Source organism: Hibiscus syriacus, unplaced genomic scaffold, assembly GCF_006381635.1.
Source record: "Hibiscus syriacus cultivar Baekdansim isolate YM2019G1 unplaced genomic scaffold, ASM638163v2 tig00111098_pilon, whole genome shotgun sequence".
Taxonomy (NCBI): domain Eukaryota; kingdom Viridiplantae; phylum Streptophyta; class Magnoliopsida; order Malvales; family Malvaceae; genus Hibiscus; species Hibiscus syriacus.
Window position 1 is genome coordinate 457,689 of NW_024062983.1, and position 22,250 is coordinate 479,938.

At 33.4% G+C, this 22,250-nt stretch overlaps 4 protein-coding genes across 4 annotated transcripts; all 4 read left to right on the forward strand.

Moving 5' to 3' along the window:
* The first annotated feature begins 2,227 nt into the window (after positions 1-2,227).
* LOC120153074 (mitogen-activated protein kinase 7-like) lies at positions 2,228-4,478 on the forward strand. The gene is made up of 3 exons (XM_039165085.1): positions 2,228-2,728; positions 2,811-3,235; positions 3,610-4,478. Exons 2-3 carry the CDS (start codon positions 2,813-2,815, stop codon positions 4,309-4,311), a joined length of 1,125 nt encoding a protein of 374 aa, XP_039021016.1. The 5' UTR covers positions 2,228-2,728; positions 2,811-2,812; the 3' UTR covers positions 4,312-4,478.
* Positions 4,479-5,508: 1,030 nt separating this feature from the next.
* Positions 5,509-6,606, forward strand: LOC120153148 (bZIP transcription factor 11-like). The gene has a single exon (XM_039165147.1). The coding sequence runs from the start codon at positions 6,051-6,053 to the stop codon at positions 6,543-6,545; it is 495 nt and encodes a 164-aa protein (XP_039021078.1). The 5' UTR covers positions 5,509-6,050; the 3' UTR covers positions 6,546-6,606.
* Positions 6,607-10,652: 4,046 nt separating this feature from the next.
* LOC120153146 (AAA-ATPase At1g43910-like) lies at positions 10,653-12,415 on the forward strand. Its single transcript, XM_039165145.1, has 2 exons — positions 10,653-11,798; positions 11,876-12,415. The coding sequence occupies exons 1-2, from the start codon at positions 10,797-10,799 to the stop codon at positions 12,359-12,361; spliced, it is 1,488 nt and encodes a 495-aa protein (XP_039021076.1). The 5' UTR covers positions 10,653-10,796; the 3' UTR covers positions 12,362-12,415.
* Positions 12,416-19,668: 7,253 nt separating this feature from the next.
* On the forward strand, positions 19,669-22,047 carry LOC120153147 (protein SHI RELATED SEQUENCE 1-like). Its single transcript, XM_039165146.1, has 2 exons — positions 19,669-20,760; positions 21,164-22,047. Exons 1-2 carry the CDS (start codon positions 20,208-20,210, stop codon positions 21,550-21,552), a joined length of 942 nt encoding a protein of 313 aa, XP_039021077.1. The 5' UTR covers positions 19,669-20,207; the 3' UTR covers positions 21,553-22,047.
* The last annotated feature ends 203 nt before the right edge of the window (positions 22,048-22,250 follow it).

A 22,250-nucleotide genomic window follows, 5' to 3' on the forward strand; every position in this document is an offset into this window, starting at 1 on the left:
GTTCCAAGATGCAATTTTTTGTATGTTTATAATTAATTAGGAGAGAATTTCAAAGTGAGAGGTCACTTATCCATTGGTTTAAATAAGCATCCCAATTGGAATCCACGTTGGGATGCATTAAGTTTTGATATATATATATATATATACATACATAGATCTCATTATTCAAAATTAAATTTAAATAACCAATTATGCTCAATAAGATAATCTCTCCACGGTTATTGTACATAACCAATTATGCTCAATAATTTACTAGTGTTGATTTAACAAGATGTTAAGTTTTTAAAATAAGATTATAAATTTTAATTTTAATATCATGAATAAAAATTAAATTAAAAAATTATATTTATAATAAAATTTATCTAAATTATTTTATTAATGAATTTAAATTAAAAAGTTGTTAGGTCTTCTCTACTTTGTTAAATAATTAGTATTACCAATAAGAATATGTTTATTAAACTTATGAATGAAAACAAAAAATGGTGGTGAAATAGAAAAGTAATAGCATAGTCTATAAAAGTGGAAAATTAGAGCATAAAAACGAGGTGTAAGCTTGTCTGAATTGTTAAAATCGAAGAAAAAGATGAGGCATTAGAATCCTACAAGTAAATCTCTCTTTCGTTAATATATAATATATACGTAAACTGTAATTTTCATCATAGTTTGATTATTAAATTTAAAATAATAATTTGATCACTGAATTTTTTTAATTGTTTTATTTTGATCATTCTACTGTTAAATAATTAACGATGTTATCAATGAATACTTATTTTTTAATATTTGTGAAAAAAACCCAAAACTTTCTTTTTGTGTGTGTGAAATAACATTTAATTTTGAATTTCTTTTGATTTTTCGATGATAGAAGATTTTTTTTCAAATCCCAATAATAGAGAGGTGGAGAAAGAGGAGACGAGTTATATATATCCTAATTTTATGTTGATCGAACAATGGAAATGGTAGGTCTGAGTCATTTTTTTTCTAGATTTTTTTATTGAGATTTGTGAGTTCTAAAGAGATTTAGGAAAATCTAAATTGATAGAGTCGTAAAAAATGATAAGATAGTTCATCAATGTCTTGTGTGGTCATAAAAAATATTAAAGAACGACAGAGTCAACATCAGTTTAATATGAATAAAACTTTAAATTTTTTATCTTTATAAAGAAGAAAAAAGAAAGCAAAGAATGATGTGGAAAACATGTGGCTTTTGTTAGAACCAACCCATAATAAATTTGAAAATAAATTAGGATATAGTTTGATAGGTTGAAATTCTTGAATCTTTATTTGGTTGTGATCTTCTAAGAAGCTATAATTCTTTTGAAAAAAATACAAGATTATTTATTTCTTGGGAACCATACCCCTTTATATAACTAATTTAAGAATCAGTTATTGTCTGTACTTATAACTTTGGCCCTCATCAAATTATAAATACAACTTTAATAGTATATGCACTTTTATTTCTATTACACTTCTAATACCTTATGACTTTATGATATAATTGATCTATTAACTTATGTCATATTTTATTATAACAATATACATTAAAAATATGTCATCATGATTTTTAATTTTAATCCAACAGTTTTCACGTCAGCAAAATACAATCCAATTGTCATTAAACTGACCACATCACACAATGTTTCAGATTCAACGTAAAGTGATAAAAAATAGAATAATGTAAAAGTTTAATAATTAATTTAATTGTTTAAAAATTTAATAATTAAAACAGAAACACAATTAAAACTAAATGATAAAATTTATAATTTACCCATAATTAATAACAGATAAATACTGGTGTCGAGGACCACCCTACCCTTTTATTAATAAAATTATTTTAATACAAGAACAAGGAGAATTCGTACTTCGTTCTTTGAACAAGAGGTACATGAAATGTTGAAAACCCAGACCGAATTTAGTAGCCGATTTGTTACGACAAAACAATACTCGTTTCGCAATCTATCTTCAATCATTGCGTGTGCATGGTAAGTATCGTGAGGAATGTGATATCGGCAAACGAAAGCAAGCCAGGCGGCCAAAAGGGGTGAGCACACGTGGGCGGCACCTTTGCTTGGAACTAATTGAGATTGATTGATTGAAGGAAAAGCAATGGATAATGCTCGATGAGCTCAATGCAAGAGGCATCCCTTCCACGTGTTTTATTTGGTGATGCAAAGCAAGGTTTAGCCATTGGGGTGGCAAAGTTTTCGGCTTCGAGCTGACTATCATGTCCTACTAATAGAAATTATTGATTGGAAAAACAATGCTTGAATCAATTTTAGTTAATTCTTTTCCTTGGAGTCTTGTATTTGTTAACACCATTTAAAGGCTTTACCACATTCTTTTTAATTTTCCCTTCTTTATACATGTCTTCTCTGTCTCTATTGTCTCTCTGGTCTGATCGGGAATTTCGATTCGGATAAGACCGATGTCTTTGTTTTTGGATAAGAATTTGGCATAAAGATCCAACTTTTGTTTCTGGGAAAATTCAAATGAAGAGGCTTTCTGGTTTTATTTACAAGGGGATGGTTTCAGATTTGTGAATTTGGAGTTGGTTTAGAGGTAGAACAAAAAGGTGGGACATTTTTTTCCTTTTGAAAGAAACTGTGGTGAAAGTTTGAAATTTTACAAATTGGTGAATTTGGGGTTTGGTGATTGATTGAAGGAAAAGGTAGCAAAAAAGTGAGAAAAAAAGCTGATAACAAAGATCAAAGCAAAGAAGTAGAAGCGGCAAGTAAGAACTGATTCTAATCCTTATCCCCCCCCCCCTTCCATTTTTGGTTAAATCTAAGTTTCTCCCCCCGGGAATTTCAGAGGAATGGCGACGCCTGTGGAGCCACCGAATGGGGTGAAGCCAATAGGGAAGCATTACTATTCAATATGGCAAATCCTTTTCGAGATTGACACAAAGTATGTTCCGATTAAGCCTATAGGGAGAGGATCATACGGTGTTGTTTGCTCGTCGATCAACAGGGAAACCAACGAGAAAGTGGCCATAAAGAAGATCAGCAACGTGTTCGGGAACCGAGTTGATGGGTTGAGAACTCTGAGGGAGTTGAAACTTCTCAGACACATTCGACACGAGAACGTGATTGCCTTGAAAGACATTATGATACCTGCTTCCAGAACCAGTTTTAAGGATGTTTATTTGGTTTACGAGCTTATGGACACCGATTTGCTCCAGATTATCAAGTCTCCTCAGCCACTTTCTAATGATCATTGCAAGTATTTTGTTTTTCAGGTACTGGGAAATAACCCCTTTCTTTTTCTTTCCCGATTACTGTTTTGAATTGCTGCATTTTAATACGTGACATTCTGGTCCCGAATTGCATTTTAGTTCAGCTGCAAAAGTAGGTTGATGAGTTATTAGGCTTGGTGTGAGAAAAGCTTGTACCACTAGAAGCTTATTGGTTGTTCATTGTTGTTCATGCCGATGTCAATCGAACGGTTTAAGGAACATATGCATATGTATATTCATTAGAGGAGAGTTATTCGGTTAGCATCACTGTGTTCGTTTCGTTTGGCAAGGGTCTTTTCCGTGTCCGTTTCGTTCAGTTACGAATAAAATGCAGCTTGTACCATATGCTAACATAATGCTTTCTATTTGGTTATCAGCTTCTACGAGGGCTGAAGTACCTGCACTCAGCAAACATCCTTCATCGAGACTTAAAGCCAGGGAACCTTCTCATCAATGCTAATTGTGATCTGAAAATATGTGATTTCGGGCTGGCCCGAACCAGCATAGGCAATGAACAATTCATGACAGAGTATGTTGTCACCCGGTGGTACCGTTCACCTGAGCTCTTACTGTGTTGTGACAATTATGGGACCTCCATTGATGTTTGGTCTGTAGGATGCATCTTCGCTGAGATTCTTGGCCGGCAACCTATCTTTCCCGGGACAGAATGCCTCAACCAGCTTAAGTTAATTATCGATGTTCTTGGTAGTCCGCAAGAGGCTGATCTTGAGTTTATAGATAATCCCAAAGCCAGAAGATACATCAAGTCACTTCCTTACACTAGGGGCATCCATTTTTCGCGTTTATATCCTCAAGCCGATCCATCAGCCATAGATTTGTTGCAAAAGATGCTAATTTTTGACCCATCTAAGAGAATCACTGTCACAGAAGCTCTCCAACATCCTTACATGTCAGCGCTATACGATCCAAGCTGCAATCCGCCAGCCCAAGTCCCAATTAATCTCGACATTGATGAAAAAAACATGGGAGAACAGATGATTAGGGAAATGATGCTGAGTGAGATGCTTCACTACCACCCAGAGGCTGCATCTACCAAAGGTTACATGAAATTGTATTAGCTTTGCTTGGTTCAGATACTTTGCCATGATCTGCTTTCGACATAGACATTGTTATCGGGAATTCTCCTTTGGACCTCACCATTTTTGCCAAGATTTTGTCTTAACAGCTTGTTTATTAGTTCAGCTTCATCGTCGTGTAACTTGTAAATAATATGGTATTGTTTTTAATCTAGAGCTCTTCTCCATTTTCCATGCTTTTGCTTTGCATTAGTATTACATTTTCCATGCAATTAGGCTTTAATCAAGGTTAAACAAGGTTTGACCCTGGTTAATTAAGGTTTCCTTCAAGATATCAACTGCGCCCCCATTTTACTTTAAAAAGGTGAATGAACAATGTGTGCAATTTGCAGCAAGCAACTAGGAATCTTCCATGGCATATGCATGTGCTTGAAAAAGGCTTATAATTGTTTATTATTTTCCCTCTGGAAAATCAAAGATAAATTTGGTCAGTCCATAGACCAAAACCAACCAGCCAACAATTTTCAGACATTGTTAAAAGAAACCAACTAGTTCTACGTGCATGAATGTCTGGATACTGTCGGATTCTTAAAATAAATAAAGCTAATTGGGAGATGAAGAATCATAGAAACTTCACAACCCACCGTTTAGAATGGATGAATAATGAATTTACATTAATTTAATACTGTTAAATTTAACAGAAAGAGACCGATTCCTGGAGATTTACAAGAGCCACAGCCCACATGCATTAAACCAAACCAGGGACCCATCTACATAAAATCTGGCATGGAATACATGTGATTTGTACGGATTATATATATCACCGTAGATTCCGTGAAGAATACTGGCCTTTTTCCCATGAAAAAACATTATTGGTTTGCTTTACCATTTTTTTTTCTTGAATGAAACTTAGCTTGGTTCGAAAACAGAACATGCAATCATGAAATGGAGATTTACTGCAATCTCCCCGGCTAGCAAGAAAAGGACTGACTGAAGCCGACAAACGTACAAACTAACCCAACATTACATTGTTGCAGTTGCAGCAGATAGATATAAACGTGTGAATTTTTACCTGAATCAAATTCTAAATTGATCTAATTTGATTTGATCGTAAAAGCTTAACAATTCGAAATCAATGTCTAGTAACAGTTAACTAATTCTACAGTTGATAACTAACTATTACACCACTGCAAGCTTGCCAACATCAATTTTGCAACTGCGGCTTCTTTTTACAGAGACCGTGATTTCAACTTTCTAATTCCTTTTATTTGTTTCCAAATTCCAATGGGCATGTGGCCATTTCCTGTCTATAAAGTTCACAATGAAAATCTTTCATCCACCTCTTTACTTTCTCACCTTGATATTTCCCTTTAGTTTTTAACAAGATGGTTTCTCTACATCTCTCTTCCATTTCTGGTTCTTTCATCAATTGCTAAAGGCAAATTCATCTTTTTCTTTTCTAATGCTTGTAAACATAGTGTTCCTGATGTTTGAGACTAATGTCTCCTGTAATCAGTGAAATCCTCCTTTCTGGTTTTATGATCAACTCTACACTTAGGCGCAGGACCCATCTTGTTCAATCTTTCTCTGTTGTTTTCCTTTACTGGTTCTACGTGTTTTCATGAACTATCAATCCCTTTTGTGATTGAAACCCCATAACCAGCCCTTGTTTTCTTTAGCTTTTCTTTCCCATGTCTGAGTTTTTTTATCAATAGTAAAATTTCTGGGTCCTGAAGCCAGTTATTGTTTCTTCTGTTTTTGTTATATTTGTTGTTGTTGTTATGGCTAGTTCAAGCACTGAAGCATCCTCAGCTTCAAGCACTCTGGGAAGCTCGAGCTCATCGGAGGATTTTCAGAAGATTATGGATGAAAGGAAGCGCAAGAGAATGGTGTCCAACAGGGAATCTGCACGTCGGTCACGGATGCGTAAACAGAATCACCTGGATGAACTGATGGGCCAAGCTTCGGAGCTCACCAAGCACAACAACCAGATCCTGGCAAGCATCGATGTCACCTCCCAACTTTACTTGAAGGTTGAGGCTGAGAACTCCGTCCTTAGAGCTCAAATGAGTGAGCTCACTACCAGGTTGCAATCTCTCAATGAAATCACTGATTTCATAAACTCGAGCGATGGGGTTCTTGAAAGTGACAACTTTGACCAGTCTGCCCATTATCATCCTCATCGTCAGATCAATGATGATGCTTTCATGAATCCATGGAATTCATTCGCTGTTAATCAACTATTCATTGCTTCTGCTGATATGATTATGTATTGATTAATGAGTTGTTTGTTGTGTACCGTAGCTTTCTTGTTGCTATTAATGTTACCCTTGTATCTTTTACCGGTGTTTTCAGATGCCCAGAGTTCTATTTTAGACATAATAAAAGGCATAGTAAAAGCAATAAGATCAGGGGAAAGGCTAACTTCTTCAAGTTAAAAACCTAGCTAGCATTTCATATTAACAGCCAGTGAAAGAAATTTAGACAGAAATTAATTCAGTATATCTAAAAGCACATGCCACCTTGCATACAGTTGGGCCAGATGCCAAATGAACAGCTTCTATCCCTTTTGGTTTACTATTGATGATACTAGTTTTCTCAATAATGGCTGTTGAATGCCTCCATTTCCGGCTGCTTCAGCTCATGCAATGGTATAGGAAAAATAAGCACGTTAAGCAGTAACTGCGCATCACACTACTAGGAACCCTCCCAACATGAACTTCCTAATTTCCCCAGGTCAAAACGACAAAAGGATTTCTGTTGAAATCAAATATTGATTTACATCCAGCCTTAAAATATTCTTTCCCCTTTTCTTGTCAAATAAATAAATGAATACGAATCTCCTTACTTTTCTCTGTGCATTAGTCTTGGAATCCGATTCAGTCATTTGCTCCAAGTTCCTATTTACATAAGCCTTTCTTCAATGTTCAGACAACCGGATTGTCCTTCCTGTTGTATCCAAAAACTTTGAAAAGGAACAAATTGTTGCAACACTGGAATATGCTTCAATCTTTATTTCCCTCGAAACTATATTGTTTTTCAGTTATAAGTACGATATATAATTATATATAAATATATTTAAAAATATTTTATATATAATATGATTTAAATTAAGTTTATCTATAATTTAAATAAAATAAGAATTAAATTCTAAAACTCAAAAATCCAAAATTTTATACCTAATCTGATTAAAGTAAAACGAATTTCAATTTTCAACATTACTATAAATTTAAAGGTTTGATATATCAGTTAGTCCTTGATAATCTTTTAAAGTGACATTTAATTTCTTTTAATTATTTTTATACGTAAACTTGATGACTTTTATTAAAACGATTCTTAAACTCTATAATGTTTTTATAACTTTTTGTATATTAATTAGATTCTTTAAATAATATTAGATATTCGGATCTTGATAATTATAAGTGAGATAAATTGAATTGAAAATATCGTCTCTATAACAAACCTTTGCAAAACTCGATTTAAATTAATCAATGAATAGATTGGGTATAATAAATAATTAAAAAAATTATTTAGTTTAAGATTTTTCTTAAAAATAATTTAAAGGGAAAAAAATGAAGACCGGTATACTTGTGGACTAGGTCTCGAATTTAAACGTGACCAATCCTTCCCTTCACAAGTGAATTTTCTATAAATAAGAAGTTTCAAATTCTTCTGAGAAAACCGAGGTCTTAGACAAAGCAAACGGCGCCGTATGATCTGCCGTAAAAACAATTGACTAGGAGGACTTTTTGATTTTTATTCTAAACCCCCTTTTTTAGTATTCTTTTCTTTTGAATTCCTCTTAATGATTTTGCTGTTTTGGGTTATTGTTGGCAGGTGATATTTCTTCAACCAGCACCTATCCATCCACATATTTATAGCAATGGCCATATTTGTTTGGGTATAAATTTATATTAGTTTGCGATAAATATGATCTGTTTCTGGCGATATTTGTTTGCCCGTGTTTGCTCATAGATTTTTATCTTTTCATATAAATATATATGCATTGCAGTAGACATGTCATGATCTGATTCTCACTTTGCTTTCATTTTAATTTTTATCTATTCATCCTTTGAAAATGATGGGGTTTCTGGGATCCTGTTGTTACCTTTAAAAATGTTTTCCTTTACGTTGTTAAAAGATTCGTTGATGCTCATGTGAGATTATGTTAGCTAATATTTGAATATTATTGTATCATTTTTCTACCATCCTATCCTTTTCACCAAAAAGATATATAATGTATGGAAAATAAAAGGTAGAAGTCCAATTTCCAAGTACCCAAATGCTCCTTACAACTGGTAACCGACAACGGTAAATAGCTTCGTTTCTATTACTATACAGTCATGGAATAAAGGGGGAAATAATGTTAAAGATGGTTGCTTTGAGCGGTATAGGTATTCCTTCCTCTGAGAAGGAGCTTTGCAGGATTTAAACAAAAATTGTTTTTCTCTCTCTATATTGTGCTGTTTGAGAATAATGCTGTATCCTTTTCTTCTCCTTGGTCAAGGATGTAGGGTGATGATACTGTCTTTTACAGTAACGGGTGGTCTTAGGTTACCTGTGCTGCATTCTCTAGCACATAGCTGCATTCTCTAGCACATAGCTGCATTCACAAGGTCTTGGCTTGATTTTTAGTTCTTTTTGTGCTTCATTCAAATGGACAAGATGGGGATAAAATAGCTATTGGGAAATGAGCGAAGGCTAACCTTTTTTAACACTTGATGTGCCTTTTCAACACATGTTTGCCTAATTCAAAGCATAGTTGATTTTGTTAATGCAGCAAATATTTAAAATTCCGATGCTATCTCACTCTTGTACACGCACGTGTATCATTCTTGCTCAATTTCCACATGTATGTGCTATCTTTATTGCTTAGCTTTTGAAAAGACGGGTATAAACATTTTTGTTCTGTTTTATTATATGATTCATGGTCCCCAGCCATGACTGTTCTATCTGTATCAGCATTCTCTCCATGCTATCGAGCGCAACTGCGAAGGTTTGGTTACACATACAATTTTGATTTTCTGAGTGCCTTCTTGTTCCACACAATCCGTATGCCATTCTTGTTGAGCATCCCTTAGCCATGCATAAAGCGAACTGCCAATTTTTATTTTGGGCTAAACTTTTCAAACTGGGATGGGTACACTATTGTTCTTGTAAATCATCAGCATGTCCTTAACGACACCTGATTATATCATGAGGCATCCCACAAACCTTTTAATACTATCATTAATCATGTCTCGCAGCAATGTCCTAAAGATAACGACCGCTATGTAAAGAACTGTAGAAACGGTCTATCTCCGAAGCAGACCAGGTGGTGGTTGGCATCGGCATCTTCCTGCATCGACTAGTTTTAATAATTATAGATTAGACAAACAGATTCCACTTCTAAGGAAAATCAAAACAAAAGGAGAACGCATTTTTCGAATCAAAATTTAAATGCTTGTTAACTCCGAAAAAGTTGAGAGTTTCATTGGGGACTTGTAAGGAGCAAAGCTCTCTGAACGAATGGTGTTTAACCCATACGAGAGATACTTGGTGCATTGGAAGCACTAAGCAAATGAATGGGAAACCCTATCTTTCTGAAAAACTCATCTGAATTTCAAGTTTACGAGCCTTTGTTTCGTACATACATTCACTCAAAAAAAAAGTGAAACTTTATAACGAATGTTCAATCTTTAACCAGTGTCATCAAGTGTTTATTAGCAATTAAAAAAAGATTTTGGCTTGACATGGAAAGAGTATAGGGAAACTTTCAATGTTCCAGTATAGAGAAAAAGCAAAAGAAATTGAAAGCTAAGATTTTAATTAACAGGGTATATCCGAATTTGTTTTGTATTCCTTCAGTAGTTCTTAGTAAGGAAAATTATCAGAGATGCATGTACTCGACAATGAAAGGTCAACTCTCTTCTGCATAACTACTGCGAAATTATCTCAGTATTTCAGACCAAAATCTTCAGATCACGAGGCTTGTAAGAGACACGAGAACCTAGTGTTCATACTTTCCTCTTTGAGCATGTGGCTTGTCAGAGTCTCAGACAGACGTGAAAATATAATGCTTTTTCTCCATTACACTCATTTCACGATGCTCTGTTTTTAAGAACAAAGGAATTCATTGAATTTTAATGAACACCATTTTGGAACTGTAAGTAGAATTATTTCATGCGATTATAATGAAAGGATGATATGTTGACAACAAATTAGGTAACTTTGTCATTAGTCTTGGCATTATTTGCTTTGCTGACTGTATGCCACGAAATAAAGAAGCAGCTAGGCAATTTATGGTCAATAATAATAAACGCACAGCAGTTGAAAAGAGCGTGGAGGCCAAGCTCCAGTATCTTCCGTGCAATTTCCCCGTGACCCCATTTCAGTTAAACAATTTCTAGCTGTTTTCTTCTTCTTCTTTTTCCAACGAGTCAGCCCAGTAGTTTACACCCTGTTTCTTAATATAATAACCTAGCTGCTTAAAACCCACTTCAGTTTCTCCTTTCTCTAGCGACGGAATCTCTCTTTCGTATTGAAATATGGCTTCTTTGTTCAGAGAGCTTCCTTCCATGTCTACCATCCTTGCTGCCTATGCTTCCCTCTCAGCAATGGCAATGTTAATCCGTACCATTCTGAACGAAATGATCCCGAAACCGATACAAAAGTTCATCAACTCGAAATTCTCCGATCTTCTATCAAACTACTTCTCTTCTAATTTCACCTTCATCATTGAAGAACGATGGCAAGCTGTTTACAACGAAACGTTTCGAGCTGTTGAGGTCTACCTTCCGACCCGAATCAGCCCTGTGACCGATAAACTTCTCATCGGATCCAATGACATCAATAACCCGACATCCCCGCCGAAACGAAAGATCCCTTCAGATTGTAAAATCATCGATGAGTTCGAAGGCATGAGCTTGCAGTGGACGTTGTACGTTAAAGAATCGGAGAAGTACTACATCCCCGATAAAAAGACCTATCACTTGACGTGCAAGAAAAGAGTTAGGGAACTTGTTGAACAAAGGTATTTCCCCCACATAGCTAAGACGGCTCAGACAATATTGAGCAAGCGAGAGAAGCTCAACATCTACACTTATAACCAAGACCGTTCGAGGTGGGAATCCGCTGTTTTCCGGCACCCTGCTAGGTTCGAGACTCTGGCTATGGAGCCAGAGCTGATGCAGTTCATAAAGGATGACCTCGACTCGTTTGCGGCACGTAAGGATTTCTTTGAAAACGTTGGCAGAGCTTGGAAACGTGGGTACCTTTTGTTTGGTCCTCCAGGGACTGGTAAATCTTCTTTGGTTGCTGCCATTGCGAATTACTTGAGCTACAACGTCTATGATCTCCAGTTCCAAAGTGTTCGAAACGATGCCGATCTCAGGCGTCTACTTACATCCACCACAAACCGGTCAATTCTTCTCATTGAAGACATAGATTGCAGCACAAAGATTGCTAAAGATCGAGACAAGGTTAAAGAGGAAAAAGACAAGAAAGAAAAAGACGAAAGAACCGATCGTCCTTCATCTATTGATCCGGGAGTAAGTACCCTATTAACATCATAAAAGTTTTAGTAATTAGTTTAGTTAACGCTGAATAATTTGTTACTCTTCTGTAGGTGACACTGTCGGGACTGCTGAATTTCATCGATGGACTGTGGTCCAGCTGCGGGAACGAAAGGATCATCATCTTCACGACGAATCACAAAGAGAAGTTAGACCCTGCGTTGTTGCGTCCGGGGCGGATGGATGTGCATATTCATATGGGATATTGTACGCCAACGGGGTTCAGAAAACTTGCGACGACGTATCTCGGAATCAAAGACGATAAACTGTTCGACGCCATCGATGATTTGATTAAGGTCGTTGAGGTTACTCCAGCCGAAGTGGCACAACAATTGATGGTCAAAAGTGATGACCCTAAAGCTGCGCTTCATGGTCTCATTGAGTACCTTAACAAGAAAAAGGATAAAGCTGGGGAAGATGAAGTGATCCAAGAAGAAGAAGAAGAAGAAGAAAAAGCCAAGGATGAAAACGACAAGAATGATGGAAAACAAAGCATCAAACTTGATGAAAGTGAAACTGGCTGCATATATTTTTCTTAGGTAATATTATGTATTTTTCAAGCGGGTGGGTCTAAGCTAAGTGTCTTTATCTGCAAGTAAAATATATCCATGTCGATTTGAATGGTGTGGTCATATGTAATCCTATCTTTTTATGATGTTTTTCCTACGTATTCTTCGAGTCTATCAAAATATAGGTTATTCATAGAGCATAATTAATAATTTCGTATCAAGATATTGAGAAAAGTTAAAGGTAAAATTTAAAAATTATTAATATTTTCTAAGACAATTTATTTAGACACTGAATTTTTTAAAAAATTAAATGAGAATTAAACTTTTAATTTTATCATAAAATTGATATTTAGCCGTTACTTACTTCTTGAAGTGCTCTCAAAATAACTTATTTTTAAAATTATAAAAATAATTTTATTAAAGTTGTTCGTATTTTTCATTACTTACACTCTTACCATTCCTCTAACTTAAAACAAAGACGAGAGGATCAACCCAAGTTTCCAAAATAAGTATAGAGGAATAAGATAATCAAATAATTATTAATATCAAAATTAACGATAGATTTAATTTTAAAAAACTTAAAAAAAATTAAGTTAAAGCTTATTAAACTAACAAATAAAAACATCAACTATTTTTATAAACCAAAAATTAAATTCTTATTAAACAAAAAGATTAAATCTGTAAAATGAATATATAAAAATATCAAAGAGTGAAAAAGGAGAAAGAACAAAGCGCGGAGGAAGACATGAGAAGAAACAGAAGGGACTTGTAATTGATCTTTAGGCTGTTGATATCAATTGATGACTAGTTTTGACTAACAGAAAATTCTAGACAATAGAAAAAGAGGTGTTAATCGTCAATATTATCTATTAAATTCTTTATTATAACATAATAAATATTATTATTATTTTATTATATATATAATCTTTAAATAGAATATTTTTGTTAAATAAAAAATCCAAACATAAAACTAATAAACTTCATATTCATTTTTTTTAATCATTTTAACTATTATTATATATTAATTTATTTTATTTAAATATATATTTATATAAGATAATTTTATTCTATAACTAATAACCTTGAGACTCCTATTCACTGACCTAACTTTTTCTTTGTTTTTTTCTTTTGATTTTTATTTAACCGACTGTGACACCAATTTTAATATTGATTGACGATTGTTAATGATTATTTTTATTATTTTTTGTCCCTTTTCATATTATGTCATTTGTTTTTCTTTTTTCTTTTTTTTTCTTTTTTTATTTTGTTTAAATTTAAATAAGAATATATGTTGTTGTGACACGTTTTTCTTTACTCTTGTGGCACAATTTTTCTCTGTTCTTGTGTCACGTTCCTTATGACTTTTGGTAAGTTTTTCATGTATCTATGCGATCACGTTGGTGATTGCACAAAGATTCTCACGATATTTGTTTTCTGACCGATTTTGTCGATGGTCATGTATGTCAAATCCCTTCTTTGATAAAAGGTTTGTTTGTCAATATAATCAGAACGGTGCAGCAAAGTAGTCTGTCAAATTATCTGGTTTGTTCACCACTCCTTTATCAGTTTATAAAGCGTCTCGTTCGACAGAGACAATGAATTTTATGAAGTTTAGTGGTTTTTTTATATTGGATGTCATTTTTAATAGAACTTTACATTTTTTTTTTGTATATTTGGATTTAATATTTTTATTTTATGTATAAATTTTTGATGACTTTTATTTCTAATACTCTCTTCAAACGTATTATATAATCTTGATTCGTTCTATTATTTTTATTAATAAAATTCAATTATCATCGGCACATTGTTAGAAAAATGATTTTATTCGGTCACGTCAACAACAACAACAACAATAACAACAACAACAACAAAACTCAATTCCCATATGCAATGCGGTAAGGGGGAGGTAGGGTAGTAGACTGCCCCCAACGCCAGGTTGAGAGTAGCTTCCGTGGAAGACCTCCGGCAGTCAAAAAATTAAAAATATATATAAAATACAATACATGTATAAATAAATACATAAAAACGTATTTTATTCAGTCACGTCCTAATTTTTAAAGGATCTAATAATAATATACAAATCAATTTATAGGAGGAACAGGAGACGGGCAATGTGGGCTACAATCGGCCCCAGCCTCGAAGTGGCATTGTCTTCGATTGTGGGTCGGCCCAAATATAGCTTTGTTTGTAATCTACTTAAGAAGCGTACTCATTCGTTCCACATACCAACTTGCACATTTTGATTCGGGTAGGATAAAAGAAAATTTATCATTTCATTTTTTTCAATTTCAACAATTAATTTTATTAATAAATAAAACTATTATTTTAAAAAATATAAAAATTAAAGTAGATCTATCACGTTTATAAATGATTTCTCCTAACATCATTCAAAAAACATTAATTAATCACTATATAATTATACAAATAAAGTGCTAAAAAATCACAACAAAACAACTCAAATTTTGAAAATATGAATAAACACTATTTATCTAGTGGGATTAGGCACTAGATCCCTTAAGCAATGTTAGTGGTTTGAATCCCAACGATTGTCCGAATGGAGTAAACTAGGTTGTTATGATTGCACTTGCTTCTGCAGTATCTGATTCGAATTAGTCAATTAATATATCGGATACTGATAGTTATACCAAAAAAAAAAGATAAACATTATTAACACTAATACATGGAGGAGAATAAATATAAGAACAAGGTTTAATCTGAGTTGTGTACAATACTTTCTCTTAACTCCATATTTATAAACCTAAGGAGTAGATATTATACAGAACTCTAAATCTAATAGATATTAAAGTCCTAATAATAAATCACAGAGGTACTTAACTATGTACTGAAGCAAGGTGGTGTCTAAGGGTATATATCATATATAACTCTAAATCTAATAGTTAAGCACCTCCATACTTTATCCCACAATATCCTTTTCTCACGAAGCATAAATCAATAGTGAGCACCACCGTGCTTACATAAAAAGATCACGCACCTCTGTTTATTAAGATAAAAATTTTGTGGGAAAAAATCTTAATTAAGGAAAAAGAGTACACATATCATTAATATGGTTAACATGTTGCCATATTAAAAATATTACCATAAAATCTTAGTGGAATGAACTTTGGTTAAGGGAAAAATAGTACAAGGCATATTTATTCCCCCTCATGATTATATCATATAAAGTCTTTGAATATTACAACTCAATCTTGAATACAATCTTCAAATGTTCAAGTAAATAATTTATCAATGATTTGATTTTTTTTTCAAATTAGAACTTGAACGGATTCGTCAAATATTTACATCACTCTTCTTTAGAATATCATGAGGGAGGAAACTTTAGAAAAATATGTTTTCTTCGATGTATCATCTTTTCAGTTAATCTAATTTAAGTACTCAGTCTACATGTCGAGACAAATTTTGATTTCAAGATTCTTTATCTCAAATATTCTTTTTAAGCGATCAAGATACTTTTAAAACTCTTCAGGAATTCTATTTTAAAGTTTTTCAGGAGTTCAAATTCGAAGTATATAATAATTATCATAATTTGATCTTGATGTCTTTATAAAGACCTATGAACAAGCAGGCTTTCATCAATTCATATATACCATACACACTTAGATTAATTCATACCATCTAAATATTTAACAAATATACTTGTACAAAATTTTTACAAATTTTAAATGCTTCTAGCATTTTAATCCTTCGGAGATACTATCATTATATATATATATATATATATATATATATATGAATCCACAAATCACATTATAAAGTTTAGGTGTTTGGACTACTTTTTCATGTTTTGGTAGTTGATTTAAATTTACTTGAATATCGTCTTTTCATGTATATCAATTATTTTCACATCTATACTCCTAGATAGATTTTAATTCAAGATCATCATTTTATTTCGTTACTTCTATCGAAATATTGTTTGTAAAATCGTTGTCAATAACTTCTCTATTTTGGTTTCATTCTTTTCTCATAATGACATAACTTATCGAGATCTTTTCATTATCTCCATTTTCATTTTTTGAGGTACTTGAAAATCTTCTAAAATTGTATTATTAATTATGTATTAGGTCTCTTCAGGAGTACCCACCTCCGTTATATGACCTTATACTACTTTTCATTTACAAGAATTTTAACTCTCGGAACCAATTCAAATGTCATGCTTCGGGCATAGTTTACATTCATTTGCTCTAACATGTTATCCTTATGGGACTTCAATTCAAATTTGGAGCATTTTTAGTTGATATATGAGACGTGATTACTCTCATTAGGCCATTAAATGTTTTTAGCAATTAACTTTTAATGAATTATCTTATGAACTTCTGGTTCACATCACTATGTACGATGATCAAAATGATAATTTATATATATTTTTTTATCCAAATGTATATTTTCTCCCCCTAATAAAAAAATAATATGCAATCCATGCCATAATTAAATCTCGAAACTTTATACAAAGTGAGATTCACACTCAACATATATGTGTATATATATTCTCAATCTACTTCAAATACCAATTTTTGTGCATTCGTGGTGAATTAATATGAGCATATAATTCACAGCCAAAAAATTTTTATATCGATAAATATATGACTTCTGACCATAAGCTAATCCTAAGGAGGAGTATAACTTATCGGCTTAATGTGTATAAATTCTATATGTAAATTATCATATAGATACTAAAAGTAGTGTTCTCATATTTTAGTTATTAAAAGGATACAATCAATCAAAATTTTGCTAAATTATTTGTTTGTAAAGAATAGGCTTTGTGACAGTTATTTCAACCGATATACAATATAATCTTTAAAAGCCTATAATATAAACTCACTAAGTTTATAAAGATGAATAGTCAAAATTCCTTTTCTAATCGAGTAAACAATCTCACAAACTACAAGGTATGAGTTGATAACATATATGTGATATGTAGATGCATATACTGAAATCATATTAGATATTTCACTTTGTGGGTAAATGGGCTCATACTTCATTCAGATATGCAAGCCATTCAGTCTCAATTTTTAGGTGTCTACCGTTATACTTTTTTTAATAATAAAAATATTATTTAAATAATAAAAAAATCAATCTCTCATTGTGTTGTCTCACTCCCTCTCATCTCCCCACCTTCGACGATGATAAAGGGTCACCACCGAGTGGGTTTTGTTCGGAACAGAGCAAGGAACTCAATGGTGGTGGTCGTGTGACGTACAACCAATTGTAGCCATCAGAATCATCGAAAAACAATGAAGGAAAACTTAGAAAATCAACCATCTTTTGTGATGCTTTTCACAACGATCGACATAGTTTCATAGTGGGTGGTGACTAGGTTTGGTTACAACAACAAGACAATTCTAATTATGTTAACAATGACAGATATGGTTACAGACCGATGGTGGTCGATCAACGGTTGAATTTTAAGGGTATTTTATAATTATAATATTAAATCTATTTTTAAATAATTTTTAAAAAATTTATATGCATGACACGTGTCAGGTAATGACCAAATTTAACATCCATTACGGTCTAGATACCTAAAAGTATAACGTTGGAAACGTTAGACACTTATTTTTAACGAAAAATCTTTAGGCACCAAAAGTCAGTTTGAGATATAGTTTAGACACCTAAAATTGTATTAACCCTTAAAAATAAAAAACTATAATGATAGATACTTAAAAGTGTAACGAAGAAAATATTAAACATCTATTTTTAACGAAACATTATTAAAGCACCAAAAATCAATTTGAGATTTAATTTAAACACTTAAAAGTGTATTAAGCCTAAAATGAATATATAAATTAAGTAAAGATTAAATTAATTAGATAAATATTTATGAAAAAATTAATTATAACATTAATTATACAATTTTATTACAATATAAAATATAAAATATGAGTAGGGGTGTAAACGATTGGAGTCAAACTCTAGTATTGCTGAGCTCAAATCAACTCGAAAACTTTAAAATAGAGATCGGCTCGACTCAAAAACTCATGAGCGTAAAATTTTCAAGCTCGACTCGAACTAGAAATCTTGAACTAAAGCTCGTGAGCAGCTCAAAAATGATTGAAATGAAAAAAATTCTAAAAATTAACTCGATTAAAACCTCAAACTCTAACTTGAATCTGAATCTTAAATACATGAAAACCTTATTGTATTTTTTAAAAAAAAAATCAACACATAAATATTAGTATTATTAATAATTTATTTTTAAAAAATAAAATCTTAATATATTATATTTTCGAGCTGCACACGAGCTTTTTGAGTCGAGTATCAAGTAGCTCGTTTCGGCTCGTTAAGAACTCGAGTCGAGCTCAAGCTTGGGTCCAATCTATTCAATTCGAATATTTATCGAATTTTAACCGAATCGATCTCGAATAACTCACTTCCTTTCTCTTCTCATTTAGAGCCTTAAATATGAGGGATAAATAATTGAGAATAAAATAATTGTACTGTAAAAGAATCATTTTAAGACAAAATAATTGTAAAAAAAAATAGAGTTGTAATTAATAAGAGACAAATCTGGTACCAAGTGAAAAAAAAAAGATTATCCACGTCTGACCCGGCTGAAAAATACCAGTAGTGTAAAGTATAAAGCTATCGTAGTCAACCATTGAAACAACACATGGCTCGAGAATGAGGGAATGACACACTCTGACTCGGTCTCAGACTCGGACTCAGACCCAGAGCTATACGTTTGGATAATTAATTCTATACAATTATTGGGACTCGGACAATCATTCAATTCTCTCTTTACCCAAAATATCCTTTTGAAATAATTTATGGAATATTGTAACGTCTAGTTCTTTTCTCAATCCCTGCATTCTTCAAAAGTTTAAAAATTTAATGCCTCTACCTTCAATGTGATCATTTCAGTCCATCTGTTTGTCTTATTTTATGATTAAATCCTAATAACCCTCCTAACAGTGTTATGTTAAATTTGACTAAGCTATATTTTATTGTTAAAATAATACCATCACGCATTAAAATGTCATTTAAATTTAACGAAATTTGCATAATAAAAATGAAACATACACATTATAAATAAATAATTAAAAATTAATATGAGATATATAGATAAAATATAAATATTTTAAAATAGATAATTAAAGCAATTGTTTTAAAAATAAATATTACTCATACCATATAGGTATGTCTAAAATTTGGATACATAGAACAGTTCCTGTGGAAAAAGTAAATGTTTAAAGCATTTGATTTATTGAAGCAAAAATACACCAGCAAACCAGAAAAGAAAAACAGGGCAAGCAGCGGATTTCACGGGAACAAAGCTGGTTAGACGACACGTGGCGATAAAATGGCCGTTAGATAAAAATGGAAAAGGTGGCCGGCAACAGTTGATCATACGAGATGACATCTCTTAGCCGAGCGACATCCCTTAGCCAAACGAGGAGAGTATCCGGGATTTTAGTGAAATAAAAGAGAGAGAAAAAAACCAGCAACTGCGACTGTTTAGGTTAAATTTACTGTCTTTTTCTTCACTTTCTGGGTTTTGATTTGTTCAGCAGAGACAGGAGAAAAGAGTTAAGAAAAAACCCTGCAAAAAAAAAAACAGGGAAACGAGTGAAAGAACGAAAAGAGATTTATACAAGCACTGGAAATTTTGAAGCAACACCAACAGAAGCAGCTTTACCGACAAGAAAAGATACAAAAAATACTGTTTTTAAACACTTTGAGATGGTTTAAGATTATTTGGTTAGGTAATAACCTAAAGCGTAAACACGTTCAAGAGAGAAAATTGGCGGTAGCTCGGGGGAAACAAGAACTGGAAAGTGCAACCATTTAGAAATATTGGGTTGTAAAACATCAAAACGGAGAGGTAAGTTTCTGATATGGATGATCAATTCGAGGAGGTACAATGGCTAGGTTTTTCTCACTAGGTGGAAGAGGAAGTAACAGCCAACAAAGCAACCCACAAACTGAAATTCAACCCGAGTGCTGGTTTTGGAATAAAAATGATGACATTTCTTACAAGGGTTTCGAGCCATGGCAACAGCAAGATCTTTGTTCATCAGCGACGGGGTTAGGTTTTGGCCCTAGCAGGAGCTCCATCAATGTTTCGGATGATTCTTCGAGCTCGAGATCGGGTTTGGTGATGGGGAGAAGTAGTAGTGGAGGGGGGAAAGGAAGCATGAATTGCCAAGATTGTGGGAATCAAGCCAAAAAAGATTGTCTTCACATGAGGTGTAGAACTTGTTGTAAGAGCCGAGGATTTGATTGCCAGACCCATGTTAGAAGTACTTGGCTTCCTACTTCTAAGCGCCGTGAAAGGCAACAAAATCTTCCTGCTGCTATGCAGCAGCAGCAACAACAGCCGCAGGAGCAGCTTCGTGGAGTGAATCCCAAAAGACAGCGAGAGAATCCAACACCTTCTTCCCTTGCCTGCACTCGTTTACCAACACACATGTCAGGTGCAGTCTATTATTGGTGGTGTGTATATATATATATATATATATATATATATATATATATATATATATACTCTCTCAGTGAATCACTTACAGTCTCAAAGATCGATTCTTTTTTATGCATTAGAAGCAAAATTTTCTATAAAGAGATAAGAAACATGTGTCCAGGAAAAAGAAGAAAAAATAAACTCCAAAGAGATTCAATTGCGTGTTGATAGACCTTCACAGTAAACCCTGCAGCAGCTTTTCTTTTCATCTTTTTCTCTGTCTTCCCCCGAGATGATCTTATAACCCAACCTTGTTCTCGCATTTTCTCCCTTTGCTTACCAATTATAATCAAGGTACCGTTTTTTGTTTTCTACTTCTTTGAATTTCTTGTTGTGGATGTTTTGTTTTTGTATTTTAGGGTTAGAGCAACTGAGGAATTTTCCGGCAGAAGTGAGCTCCCCCGCGGTGTTTCGATGCGTGACAGTGAGTAGCATCGACGGTGCAGACGATCAGTATGCTTATCAGACGGCAATGAGCATCGGAGGACATGTTTTCAAGGGAATTCTTTACGATCAAGGCCCTGATACTGACAGTGACTACAACAATATGGCTGCAGCAACAACAGCAGCTGGTGAGAGTTCTACCACAACCAATGCGGCTACCTTTGCAGCTAATGTCAGTTCCGGTAGCGTAACAGCTGCTGCTGCTTCATCAGCCACCGCAGTTTTAGACCCTTCATCTCTTTATGCAACTCCACTCAAAATTTTCATGGCCGGTACGCAGTTTTTTCCAAACCCAAGATCTTAAAAAAAAAAAACTCTACAGTTGTCTTCTTTTTCTCTGGTTTTGTCAACATTCTAAGCATTTGATGATACAACCTAACATTGAAGTAGGGAGTTTAAAAGGAAAACAGAAGAGAGAGAGAGATGCTGGAGATTTCTGTTCATTTTTTGTGCAAAATTGAAGGCTTTTGGATCAAATTATCAATACAAATTCTTCTTCCCCTTTAAACGAAATCTAAAGCTGTTTTTGTAGGAAAATAAGCGTTAGCAACTTAGCATATAGGGTTGCAAGTGAGTTTAATATTATTTTAGTGAGTGTGGGTGGTGGAGGGGTTTTTATATATTTTTTTTGGTTGAATAATTTCGGATTTTCCACTACACTTTTTCGGTTGATTTTCGACGGAGCTGCTTTTTCCCTGTTTCTCCGTATGTTTGCCGGTTACAAAACGAAGACAGTATTGGTTTAACCTGTGACGCTATGGGCGGTCCCGCCATGCATAACTGAGAGTGAAACATTAAACCCTCCCCCCTCTTTGTGCGTGTGTGTGTATTATTTGTATATTCATGTGATCTTTACGTATTGCATTGATGTGACTAAAATTATGTGATCAAATGGGGAATATTTATGATCATTTTCTCCTTGTTTAATGCCTTTTCCTGGAGCAAACCTGTTCTTATTAGTGTTATATATTAATTCTCTGCATTGTAGTGTTGATAGAAGAT

Excerpts from the sequence above, each read along its gene's own strand:
- LOC120153148 (XM_039165147.1), top strand. The coding sequence starts at position 6,051 with ATGGCTAGTTCAAGCACTGAAGCATCCTCAGCTTCAAGCACTCTGGGA.
- LOC120153146 (XM_039165145.1), top strand. The coding sequence starts at position 10,797 with ATGGCTTCTTTGTTCAGAGAGCTTCCTTCCATGTCTACCATCCTTGCT. Across the intron at positions 11,799-11,875 it reads CTTCATCTATTGATCCGGGA|GTGACACTGTCGGGACTGCT; the intron begins GTAAGTACCCTA and ends ACTCTTCTGTAG.
- LOC120153074 (XM_039165085.1), top strand. The coding sequence starts at position 2,813 with ATGGCGACGCCTGTGGAGCCACCGAATGGGGTGAAGCCAATAGGGAAG. Across the intron at positions 3,236-3,609 it reads GCAAGTATTTTGTTTTTCAG|CTTCTACGAGGGCTGAAGTA; the intron begins GTACTGGGAAAT and ends TTTGGTTATCAG.
- LOC120153147 (XM_039165146.1), top strand. The coding sequence starts at position 20,208 with ATGGCTAGGTTTTTCTCACTAGGTGGAAGAGGAAGTAACAGCCAACAA. Across the intron at positions 20,761-21,163 it reads TTTACCAACACACATGTCAG|GGTTAGAGCAACTGAGGAAT; the intron begins GTGCAGTCTATT and ends TTTGTATTTTAG.